The following is a 12,576-nucleotide window of genomic DNA, read 5'->3' on the forward strand; positions in this document are numbered from 1 at the left end:
TGTTCACCATGGGCTGATTCAGGGAACATATTAAGAAAAAAGCATGTTTTATTCCCCATATGAAGGACAAGTACCTATCATGCACAACCTCAAGGCCCACCTAGCTGACTTCTTTTTAAATCATAACAGTTAATAACTATTCAATATTTGATTGATAGAAGAATTTCAACTCAGAGAAACTGTCAGCTCTGACTCCTCAGACTCTGCAAGGATTCCCACACTTCTGTCAATTTAGATAGCAACCTTAGATAGCGGTAAGATCAGATAAGGACTCAAATGTTGAAAACAGCAATGGTCTGAAAGGTTAGCTGCTTCTTCGGGTGAGTCTATGTGCCAAAATGCTTCTTCGCATGTCAACAAAATGTATTTTGTTAAAGCTAAATCAAAGGTGATGTTTTTGAATGATATCATATGGGAGCACACCTCCACCTCTTGGTGTTTCTGGTACCATCAAGAATCTTCTTGCACTTGTTGACAGTCTCACAGCTCAAACAGAAAACAGCTGCTACAGGAGGCGAGGATGAGGCAACCTCTGGGGTTGTCATTATCTACTCTAAAAAATGTTCTTAATGTGGGTATAAACGCTTTTAAGTGCCCTGCCTTGTATGAGGGGAATCAGCTAGCATGAAAAGAGGCTGTGCAATTTTTCCAGCAGGTCAGTACCACTGGATATTATCTCAAGTTGTGTGGCTGCTTTGATAAATCAACTCTTGTTGATAATGCCCAGAGATTACAAATGGGGTGCGGTAGCTCCCTCTGATATTACAGTTAGAGCACATTATGGAGAAAAATTTTTTTAAAAGGTGGGTTTTTTTTCAATTACAGAAAAATTAGAGCTACCCAGACATCTGAGCACTGAGGAGTTAGAAATGCGGGTCATGACTGCACCAGAATTAATCAGTGCATGCAGTCTAATGGGCAGCACAAGCGACAAGAAGCAACCAGCACTCAGCATCTGACCTAAAGACCCAGTTCAGCTGGAACTTACCTCTTCAGCACTCAGCTTTCAGAAGCTGTATATATCTCAAAAGCATTCTGCTTTTAAAGCAGCAAGCACACTGCTCAGCAGGTCCAGAGTTAGCTTGTGTCTCCTGTAGCTTTCAGTCTCACTATATGGATCAGAGACCCCTGCCCAAAGAGCTCCCAGTGCAGCAATCTTCTCCATTCCCTTCCTGTCCTGGGATCTGACCAGTTTTTGATCTCATCAGTCACTTCTGTTTTCCCCACACAGAACTGTTTTGGCTCCCCAGATTCCTCCTGCATCTGACCCTAAAAATTGTCTGGGCATCCAACATATTGTGATGGGAGCTTAAATATATGTGGTTTCACAGCTGAGAAATGCATCTATTGTTGCTGCTCACGCCCTTCTCAATGAGGGTGTTCAACAGAGGGAATGCAGTCCAGATTTGAGAGAAAATCTTGTCTTAATTTTGTCGGGGTGTTATCTTTCGCATACCTGTAAGAGCTAGGGGTTATTTTTGCTGGTGTAGTGTTAAATTACCCACTGGATGAGGGGAGAAGATAATGAATCCTGTAAAATTAACCACCAGACCTTAATAAAAATGAATCAAGATACCTAGACTAATAATCTAGACTAACACATGCCTCACAGAAATATTGTGCCAAAATTAATAGCCTTTAGGGAGCCTCCGATTTAACACAAAACAGGTGATGGATAGGAACCAGAGCAGCGGAGTAGTTCAGTAAATGTCTGCTAATTCAGATGGTTCTGTTGAGGTCCTGAGTGCACTGATGGGTCAAAATTGCTCTGAGCAGCCTCACCTGCACCCAGCCACTGGTCCAAGGGCCCCGTTTAACCTCAGGCCTGTGCATTCAGTCCTGTGAGCTACACTGTAGACGTCCCTGTCTTCAGCCGTGTCTCCTGCTGCTCATGGGCAGCACCAGGACCTAATCCATCCCCTTGCCTCGTCTGCGGCTGCTGGTGGAGCTCGTTATCAGTGCTCTGCCCTCTCTGCTCAGAACCTGCAGGACTGGGATCACCGGGGTTACTCCGGCTTGTCCTCCCTTGTGGAGCAGCCCTGCTCCTGCTCTTCAAACACTTGAAAAAATTAAAACTGAAAAAAGCTTGAGGTTTTAAAACTGAGTTCAGAACTGATCTTTTATTAGACAAATGCATCTTTTCCCTCTTCCTGACAGCCTAAACCCATGTCTCCTTTGCCTGTCTTAAGCCTTTTGTTGCTCCATTTCCCCGTCCTCCCTGATCCAGCAAGGCAAACGAGCCCAGTTCTGGGTCAGCTGGATGGATCCTTCTGCAGTTTACCAGCTGACATTTGCCTTCTCCAGAGAACTCAAAGAAAGTCAGAATCCATCATATTCACACTAGGCAGAATAGATGGACTTTCTCAAACGGCTGCATCTTGAACTCAGCGTGAGCCACCACATCTACTCCTGATCTCTCATAAAACCAAGCGAAAGGTCACAAAGTCATAATCTATACCTGTTACCAGTGCGTTCCAGGCGAGGGTCTTGACACATATCCAGCTCTGGAGTAGAGTCTATGATGTCCTGAACATCAGACCACTCATCACTGCTGCCCATTCCTAGGAAAAAACAATACATATGATCTATAGGATCAGAACTTCCACAGGATGGTATTCCTTGAAGGGAATTTTGCAGCTTTGAATACTGAGGTTTCAAAACTTCATGGTGTCCTGTTCAAAGTCTTAAAACAGGAACAGAAAGTGGCTGATAACTAGAATCACAAATGCGCCAGTGCTGGGAAGGTGTCCTTACAATTTCAGAGCAGGAAGACCATAAGCATCCCCTCCCCACCACCTTACCAGAGCATCACCAAGGCCACTGGCCTGAATTCTCATTAAAACGTGATAACCAGAAACACTTCATCCATTAAAACAAACTCCAAATAAACTTTTTATCTGTCAGTAAAGGCTCTTCAATCACCATGTAGCTTTAGCTGAGATTGGAGACAGCACAGTGATTTTCTGTATAGTTTCACAGAGATTACTGAAGTTATGAATTGGCACTATTTAGTTCTAATAGAAATGAATTTTCAATACAAATTCTGAAGTCTACAACTGGTTTAGATAACCATTACAGCGAAGTTTCACTTAAAAATTGATAAATCAATTCTACCCTGGTTTCTGTATAATCTACAGCCTGAAGCCAGTATTTGAAGAATAAGGAATTTTCTCCTCTTGTGAAGTCACATTTATTGGATACCAAACTGCTCAAAAGCTCCAGCTTGCACCTATTCTAAACAAGCAATACAAACGCGGTGTCTGTACACACAAGAAAATCTCGAAGGATTAAAGATCTAATTTGTAAACTGCATTAGTCCCTCAAGGGTGCTAGATGTGAGATTTTCGACCTTTCCAAACATCCTCAGAAGCCAAATATACGAAGTCCATGACAACTTGAGGGTTGACTTTGTTCACTTAGGCTGGCATCGTGCACCAGCTGGCAACAAATGCTGTGTTTGAAAACAAAGCGTGATGTGTATCTGTTGCCAAAGTAGGCATCCATAGAACAGTGGTTCTCAAGCTCACAGAAAGAGAGGCTTCCTTTTCTTCATTTTTCAAGCTGGGAAGCTTTTCTGCAAATACCTTTGAGTACTTTTTTTTCTGTAGTTCAGCTCTAAGGCATTTGCATCACTGACAGACATTTGAATTATAGACGCATAAAACACATAATTAAAATTCAAGTATCTGTGTTTCTCCTCAGCATGGAGATCTGATTTTGCATTACATGTGAGAAATAGCTCAAAGGTTGAATATGCAGACTGTGTCATAAAGATACAACTATCTGCCTTGAGTAGATTCTACAATGACACTTCCACCAAGAAAAAAGCAGCTTTCATGTGCACAATGACTTCGGGCTTACACACATATAGAATAGAGCAGACTTGGACCCAAGAAAGCCACTGATGGTAAATGAGCTTGTAAAGCGGCAACTGTAAAAATATGGATAAGTATCTGCAGAGCATTTGAACTACTGACATCCATGCTCTATCTCTACCAAGTGCTTCTACTGACTCGCCCTGGCCAGGACCACCGAGGAGATCACCATTCACAGGTGGCTACGCAGAAGCCATCCGCTTTTACAGAAAACTACACTAGTTTCTGGCAGATTGACATCTGTGACCCTGGGACCCCCTCAGCTGCTAATAGAAATACAGAACGGGATTCAGTCACGACAATTCTCATTCGAATGCTACAACAAAAGATGTTATGTGTTGTTTTAGTCTTAATTTGTTCAGAACCAGCTGTGAACATCAGCAGAGGAATTTCCTCTGCATTACTTAAGAAAAAAAGATCACCTGGTTCAGATGCTAACCTCAGAGACCTACGCTCATCCCTGTGCTCCTGCACAGACTTTCCTTATGATCTTCGGCTAGTTTTACAGTCCTTTTGTTCACGACCTGGAAAACAGACCACTTCTTGTTTCTGAAGGCTGCTGCAAGTGTAAATACAGCATATGCTGGGAGTCGCTCAGACACTACCTTGGCACAGCTACATTAAAAAGCACAGAAAGGGCCTTTCATCATGTTATTACACCATTTTCTTCATTTAAACAGCCTAGTACTAAAGCCTTAGGTGATGGTTTTCCTGACAAGAAATAATGAATTCAAATCACCAAAGGACTCCAGGAAATGGAGAGAAAACAACCATAACTTCCAACGATTGGTGAGTGTCTTATACAAGAAACAGCCTAAAAGAAAACAGCTTATTTAGCTGAGAAAAACAGCTGGATATAGTTGCTATTTTTAAACACATCAGGGTGTGGGACGAGCGCACAGAAGATAATTATTTAACGCGACAAATTTGTCATATGAACAACTGGATATCAAATACTTACTAATAAATCCAGAGAGAAAATGAAATGGAAGCTCTGAACTATCATATTGATGAGGTCCAGAAACAGCTTTTAAAAGCTCAGTTAGACTAAGATGGGACTTGATTGTGCATGAAAGAGGTTCTATGACATGGATGAATGCAACTGCAGGGGACTGAACTCAATAACCTATTCCCATCCTGCACATTTGTGAAACTATTTGCATTACTGACATTTTAAAAATTTGCTACCTGGAAAACTGCTAATACCCAATCAGCCCTGTCTCACTTACGGATCTTTCTAAGTAAGGCAACCTCAAATTCTATACTTACGAAGCTGATTACCCCTCAGTCTCCCAGTTTCTTGCTGTAACAGAGGGACACAAGCACTGGGAAGCCAATTACTCTAATGACCAAACCCCCAAGCTCCAGCCTCCATACCTATGCTGACATTCCTCATCTCCTGGGTGACCTGGACTTCCATGTTCCGGCTGTTCCGCTTCTCTCGTGCCCTCTTATTGCTCTTGGTCGTGCCGTTGTATTCGCTGATGGGCTGGATGCTCTCGTTCAAGGGTGTGACGGCAGCAGAGGGCACAGATGACGTGGGAGTGTTGGACTTGGTTCCAGTGGTGCTCGGTGTGGCAGCTGCTGAGGACTGCCCAGATTCGGACATTTCATCTTGGGGACACTGTGGCAATTACAGGGTGGGGGAAGAACAGAAAGGGAAAAGCACAGCTATACATTTCAATTAATCTCCCATGTGGTGGTGTATGGCTGCCTTAAAGCATTATGGAGAACGAGTTTTGCTCACTGTACCAGCTACATGTCCAGCGCTTGTTGGTGACACCGGGCACTGCAACCACAATGAAGCAGTGAGTTCTCGTGCTGAACTCAGCAAGCAAATCCCACTCGAGAAAGGAGCGATATCCTCCCTCTTTTACTACTAAACATGGTTCTTCACAAGTCACATCAGTATGTGATCTCTTCACCATGCATCTCAGGATAGGTGGCCCTGTCACCAGTGAAAAGCACCTGCAGCTCACACTGACTGCAGTGGAAGCTGATGGCCTTTAGCACTCGCAGTAAGCCAGGCCAGCGTTTCCCAAGACTGGAAGGCAACATGGATATTGCTTGGGAAGGATCTGGAGTGGTCTCTTGGAGGTCTTGGATGGTGTTATTATGGTAAGCCATCAACACAACCTGGATGAGAGAACAGCAAAGTGGTTTTGACACTGAACTGCAGAAGCAAAGCGGATACTGAGCTGGGATGGTCTGGCTTTGCTAGCGCAGGAGACCTGTGCCCCCACACCGCCTCCGGCTGAGCCTGGCCAGGCATGGTCCAGCTTGACAACACAGCAGAAACACGTGTGGTCTCCCCACTTCCAAATGACAGGATGACAAGACCCAAGAATTCAGAAATGAGAAGCTGACAAATTAACGTAGGAGATGAATTCCCAGTGTGAAATGCACACCAACGGCTCTCAGTTTTACAGACATTACAGCCCCATTTCTTGTAGTATCACCTCTTGAAAAACATGGGAGGCTTTCAAGGCTCTGGCAGGATTTTACACTGTGACCCTTGTTTGTCAATTAAAACGGCAGTTTCACAGCCAGCCAATTAACATCTTGACCAATGCTGTGATCACTCCCAGACCCAAATGAGATCTCCTCATTCTTCATGGCAGCCCACTCTAATTACTGCCTGCAGGGAGATGACAAAATTAATGTTGAGAGTTACATGTGATAATGAGTTGCAATTGGGTGCAGTGACATTCAGCATCTGCACATCCAGGCCCAGCTTTAATCTTTACTACTTGTCTCTCCTCTCCTGTGCAAGTACTGGAAAGATCCTGATTCTGTTCAGAGGCTGCTCTGAGCCTTCCAACCTTGGAGCTGTGACGCTGTTTCATTTCACTGATTTGGAAGTCTTGTTCTCTTATTCTAATAATAACAACCTCATAACATGACAAAAAAAAAAAAATCAAAATCAGATGAGAGAGAAGACTGAAAAAAATGGTGAGTTAACCCTTTGCAGCCTTTTTTTTTTTTTTAAATCTAGAATCTTACTAAGATCTTCCTTTAATTAGACTGGCCTCTGTACACTTATCTTAAAATACCCTGTTGCACACTGCACTGTGGAAGTCAAAGGTTTTATATTGCATCTGTGCATTTATACTGGAAATTAAGATTTTTTTTAAAAACTGCTTTACCATTAAATAAGATCCACATTTTGTATATAGTTTCTACAGACAGCACCCACATTCCCACATGGACATTCAAATAATCTCCCTGCACATTTGCTGATTTTAGCATCAAGACTGAGATGGGGACTTTTCACTTAGGCTGCTACATGTGAAAACCACACTTCCCACCTGTACTTCATACCCTTGTTTTAGGAGCTGCTTTCCTAATATGTAAAGAAAAAAAAATTAAACCAGGTTTCTGAGAACAAATACAACCCAGTAAACTTTGTACTACTTCAACTGCAGTTTGCCTGCTGTGCTTTCTAATCTACAAAGGGACAAAGAGTATCAAGTGTGAAGTGCAACCATAAAACCTCTTTCCTCAAACAAAACCCTGTTGGATGAAAGGATTCAGAGATGTTCTTGTACCCACTCTAAGTCTGTAAGCATAACCAGAGTCCATGAGCATCTCAGCGCTGTAAAAGAGACCCAGGTAGGTCCACATGTCATTCCTTGTTCTTAGGAACTAGATGTCATTCAGAAACCCTGTATCATCAGTGTCTACAGGATGATATTTGTATCAGAGATATGCTGTAACTTTTTGTTTATGGACATAATCTGCCCTTCACCCAGAACACACCAGTGAGTAATTACCTTGGTCTTTCACTTACTCTTTGGTTATACAGCTGAGTTTTATGTTTAGCTAGAAAATGTACATTATCCACCTATGAGCCTGCATTGGAGAAATTCCTCCCAAATGTAAATACCACCAAGATGCTCCTATTCACAGTCCAGAAGCTCTATTATAATCTTAGCTGGTATCTTCCTTCTATTGACCTGAGTGCTCCATTTATGCTAAATATTCCACTAAGTGTACAGCTCTCTTCTACAGCGTAGGAGGCATTCTCCATAACCCAGAGCTCACCCAAAGAATACTCTCCACAACCACCACTTACCTACAGCCATACCTGTCAACCTCCTAAACATCAAATGTGTAGTAGTGACCTCCAAAATGCATTGCAAAGGCCCAACATTCATAGCAGTCATATGTCACCATGAGAAGCCACAATTGTATGGTTATAACACTGAAAGCATAGTACATAAAAACAAAAATGTTAAGGACTTTCATCTGCAAAACATTGCATAAAATAAATGTACAACTGAATGTAAAAATAAAATAATATAATGACAGCAACTAAAACAGAAAATAGTAATAATAAGTATACAAGAACACTGAAAATATGACTACAGTATGGCCCCATGAAGAAGGAAAACTAGTCAGAAGAGTCAGGATATACATACTGGGAGGGCGAGCCATGTGTGTGCAGTTGATGTCAGTGAAATATCAGAGCTGCTGAAGAAGAGGTGAGGAGTGCATGAGCAGGACTGCTGAGATTTCAGTCGTGCAAAATATTTAAGAAATAGCATTGCAGTCAGAGAGTGTGCAAGAAGCTTGCAGGAGGAAAATCTCCATTCCAAATTGCAAATCTATTACGTCAGTAAATCACATCCTTTAATTATTCATAGGTTTGCTCCAGAACACTTAGGAAACTGTCAGTAACACACCAGCCCATCCAAGTCTTCCACAGCCCAAGCTCCCTAACTCCACCCCACCAGCTAAGCTGAAACCCAGCACTCAAACGAGTGCCAACACAGATCCCAGCACTACCTGGCAAATCCATTTGGAGCAGCACACCACCGCTTCTGCACAAAGCTTTCCTGTAACCAGAAGTGGATTTTTTTTGCCTGGCACTACCACCACCATATCACTAAGAGATGCAGTCAGTAACCCTCTATTACCTGAGCTTGGACATCAAACTTCCAATTTATCTGGGTTCCTGTTACATTCTCCTGCAACACAGATGCTGGATTATCAGTGAGATCTACTCAACGTCTTTCTGAAGTTCTGCAATGGAAACACTTAAAGAATTACGCCTTAGCAAGTCTGTGGACGACAGATCTAACTCCAATGTCCTCCCAGCTCTTCTCTAAAAACTAACCCTTGCTGCACATGCCTGACTGCTACAGAGCTCAAGGGCACATTCACACCATGGCGTGCAGCACTGCCTGGAGACCCCGAGGGATAAACTGGTTCCAGAACCAGAAGCGGGTTGGTCTCTGTGCATTTTGGTTGTTGTATCCTTGGCAGCAGTGCTGTGCTGGCACAGCACTAGTCTGAAGAAACACACTCACATTCTATCTTCATGTCCAGCATCCTTAACTACATGATTGCACTGTGGCATTGCTACTCCCTAACTCCAGGCAAAGCTCTCCTGAAACGACTGTAGGACCTGACTGGCATTCTGCAAGTTGCTGCGTTTCCCAAACTTCCATGCTTCTGACACTACAGCAAGAGTCGGGTTCCAAGAACAGTTCCCATCCCAGCAAAGATGCTGCTTTCGGATTTCCAACTTCCATCACAGCACAGGGCTGACCAAGTGCTACGGTCTGTGCTGTGCTAGCCCTGGCTACTTTACAAAGGTAGTACTAAGAAGGAAAGTCGCTGCTTTGTTTTCTGCACAAATTTTGAAATTGTCTAAATTTCTTGTGCTATGCATCAAGGAGGCCACTCCTGCAGAGTCCCTCAGGCCAAAGTACCATTAATGTAATCTGGAAACATGCAGAATGGGTACAATAAGTTGGGTTTTTTCTTTCTTTTTTTCCCCCTCTCCTCTTTGCCTTTACTGCCTCAATGTGTTTCACAGGATTAGTGATTTACGACTTCTCAAAAGGAGCCCAGTCATTAGATGCGACGTATGAAAAACATGATGTTCTACAAATTCCAGGCAAAGAGAAAGAAAATTTTATCAGACACTTTTAAAGCAGACCAGAAACTCTGTGAGACACTGGTGGACATACTGCAAGCTGTGCTGGGTAGATGCACCGCTGGCTCTTAGGCCCACCACCAGGCATTTGTGGAACATCACTCAAAGACAATAATTTGGTGGGATCCTGCGCACAAATACTTCGAGAAGTCTACAGGTACAGCTCATGGGAAATGCGGCTCCCATGCGTAGTCTAAACTGTCAACAATCGCGGTGAGCTGTCAGCTAAGAGTACAACATCTGGCTCTTTGGGCTCAGACCAGTCTCTGAATGGCAGAGCAGAGCACCACAAGCAACAGACAGAACTGGGCAGCTGCTCCAGTGCAGCTGCAATGCTGCGAGTTTTTTGGCAAGCCCCAGTACAGAAGGCGGCGTGCTGGAGGTGACAAGTGTCCTGAAGCTAGACAATGCAAGTTTGGAGCAATGACTGGAAAGATGAGGAACTGAAGACCTTTAAGCACAGTGCAAGACTCTGGTATCTGGAGAGGATCAGAAGCCGTTTTTACTAAAAAGAGAGGAAGGCCAGAACAGTGGTCAGGCAAAAAGGACAAACACCGTAGAGCAAGCGCAACCCAATGCCTGGTCCCAGCTGAGGTGCAAAAGCACTGCTCTTATTGAGGGGGAGAGAGGGGACAGGTTCCACCGTTTCCTCTGCCAAATAAGTCAAAAAAAAAGTGAAAGATTCATCTTCCCTAAATCCCTAACTGTCTCCCCATACATCCCTTTCTACTTGGGGCCAGCCAAGTAAAGGAGATTATCACTGAGACAAGAAGCATGAGGAGCTGTGTCAAATCCCTTCCGCACCATATGCCAGATCTGCAAAAGAATATCCTCCCACCTACAGCACAGCTACCAAGGGAGCAGATGCACGGCAGGGAGAGGCTGCAAAGGGTTACAGACACAGATTGGTCTCCATCTTAATGAAAACATGAGATGCTATTGACAGTGGGAGAGTGGGAAACCCTTGCTCCGTGATGGTCTATAAAACCTTGTAGCTGGAGTTGGACTGCAGCTGGCCGAGGTCACTCAGGTGCCAGTGGTCCAGTGTTGGGACGATCTTGGCCCCTATCTGCCCACGTACCATGCCATCCGTGAGAGGGAACACATTCAGAGAGTTAGGACGTTCCTTCCTGCTAAAGAGAGAAACAGAGAGAGAGGGGAAACCAATCTGTTAGCCATTTACAAGGTTCTTATAGAAAAGAAACAGCACACTAGCTTGCGTGAAATATCAGTCACCAGAAATTGAATTGCACTCCTTCCCCTCATGTAGCAGCTGTACGAAACCTCAACTCCCACCCTGGTGTTGTCTACTCAGACCGGTGGTGTCCACTGCTAGAGCCAGACATCCTCCTGGGGAGACTCTAAGAGGGAAGGGGTCAAGTGACCAAACAGGCATGACTGACTTCTTCATCAGTAAGGAACATCTCGGGGGAATGCAAAAGTGCAGGGAAGCATCAACCAATTTAAGTCGGTGTATTTTCTGGGAAACAAAAGTACTGTGGGAAAACAAGCCACAGCAAAAAATACTCACAAAAAAAAAAAAAGGTTCCATAGATCCTAGAGAAACCATCACTGCGTCAGGAAAGAGGCTTTTCAGTATGAGTCATTGGTGTAGGACTTCTGCACACTTCACCCCAAAACTGGTTAGCTTCAACAGCAGAAATCAGAGGGTTTGGGATCACTTCCAATATTAAGAAATATAATACTTGTACTCTCTGATCCCCTCTCCATATCCCTACTATAATGCACTCAAAATTCAGAAATCAAACAAAGGTATAAATGAATGCATCGTTCATATTGCTAGATGTCTGTAATAACATTTTCTTCATCCTCTTTTTTCTGGCAATTGCAGGTGACTAGCTAGCTGCAGGTTTGATCCTGAACACACAAGCTGGCACAAGTTTTGAGATTAAGTTCCAGTGGGAGAAAATCTAGAGCAAGCAGTGGAGGTGGAAAAGGCTGCAGTAGCGCACTGAAACTGGCAGCTGGTTTTGTGCCAGAAGGTCCCAGGTTTTGTCACAGGCTGCAGGGACAGAGCACAGATCCATTTAGGAGACATCCCCAGCAGCCTCTGCTCGCTGGACTCCAGTGGCCCTGCAGAGACAAGCTAAGCTGAGCCGCTGTGTGACAGGCACCCACAAAGGGGTTCAAGGACGGTGCTTCACCTCCTCCTGCAGGGGGCTTCTGCTTATTGGTGTGGGGAGTGATGAAATCTGCCCTTCTGTACATCAGTGTTAGTAACAATAGACCTTCATGTGCCTTTCTTTAATGATCACCAGCACTGGTTTGATGACCACGCTTGGGAAGCATCGCGACCACCTCACTCATGACCATGGGCGAAACCACTGCAGCAGGACCTGAGAGCCCTAACACAGGACACTGCACCACTCAGCTCCTTTAGGAAGGAAGGAGGTGCAACGTCTAGCAGAGGAGACAATGTTTGTGGAGAAAACCAAAATGCTCCACTTTCCTGCCCTCAGCACTGTCCACCCAGCACAGCGGGTCACAGCGCTGCAGTGTCACTTGTGCTGAGGAGCAATCACTGCGGTGGCCGATCTTGGACAGGCAGAAAAGGCAGAAAGGTGTTTCCAGTACGGAGATTTGGGATGCACTTTTCCTAAGAATCTGCATTAAAATCCTCTCCTGAAGATCCCAAAGACTCATACACAGAAGTGTCATAGAGAAACCTTCTTACAAAGGCAGGATGTTAACTGGATTTTAAAGGAACAAATAATTGGCACAACCTCATTAACCTTA

At 44.1% G+C, this 12,576-nt stretch overlaps 1 protein-coding gene across 19 annotated transcripts in view; it reads right to left on the minus strand.

The window, feature by feature from the left end:
- The window catches only part of MAPK8IP3 (mitogen-activated protein kinase 8 interacting protein 3), a 63,812-nt gene that overhangs the window by 31,580 nt on the left and 19,656 nt on the right, over positions 1-12,576 (minus strand). For 11 of the 19 annotated variants that reach the window (XM_065645257.1, XM_065645246.1, XM_065645241.1 and 8 more), the window contains 3 exons: positions 10,901-10,952; positions 5,253-5,499; positions 2,459-2,561 (listed from right to left, as the gene is read on the minus strand). In XM_065645257.1, the coding sequence (XP_065501329.1) occupies positions 2,459-2,561; positions 5,253-5,499; positions 10,901-10,952 (402 nt within the window). Of the gene's footprint in view, positions 1-2,458; positions 2,562-5,252; positions 5,500-7,950; positions 8,040-10,807; positions 10,953-12,576 lie in introns of those variants that run through there. The other 8 variants (XM_065645255.1, XM_065645248.1, XM_065645243.1 and 5 more) reach the window with 4 other exon arrangements.

This window comes from Caloenas nicobarica, chromosome 14 (genome assembly GCF_036013445.1).
Source record: "Caloenas nicobarica isolate bCalNic1 chromosome 14, bCalNic1.hap1, whole genome shotgun sequence".
NCBI lineage: Eukaryota > Metazoa > Chordata > Aves > Columbiformes > Columbidae > Caloenas > Caloenas nicobarica.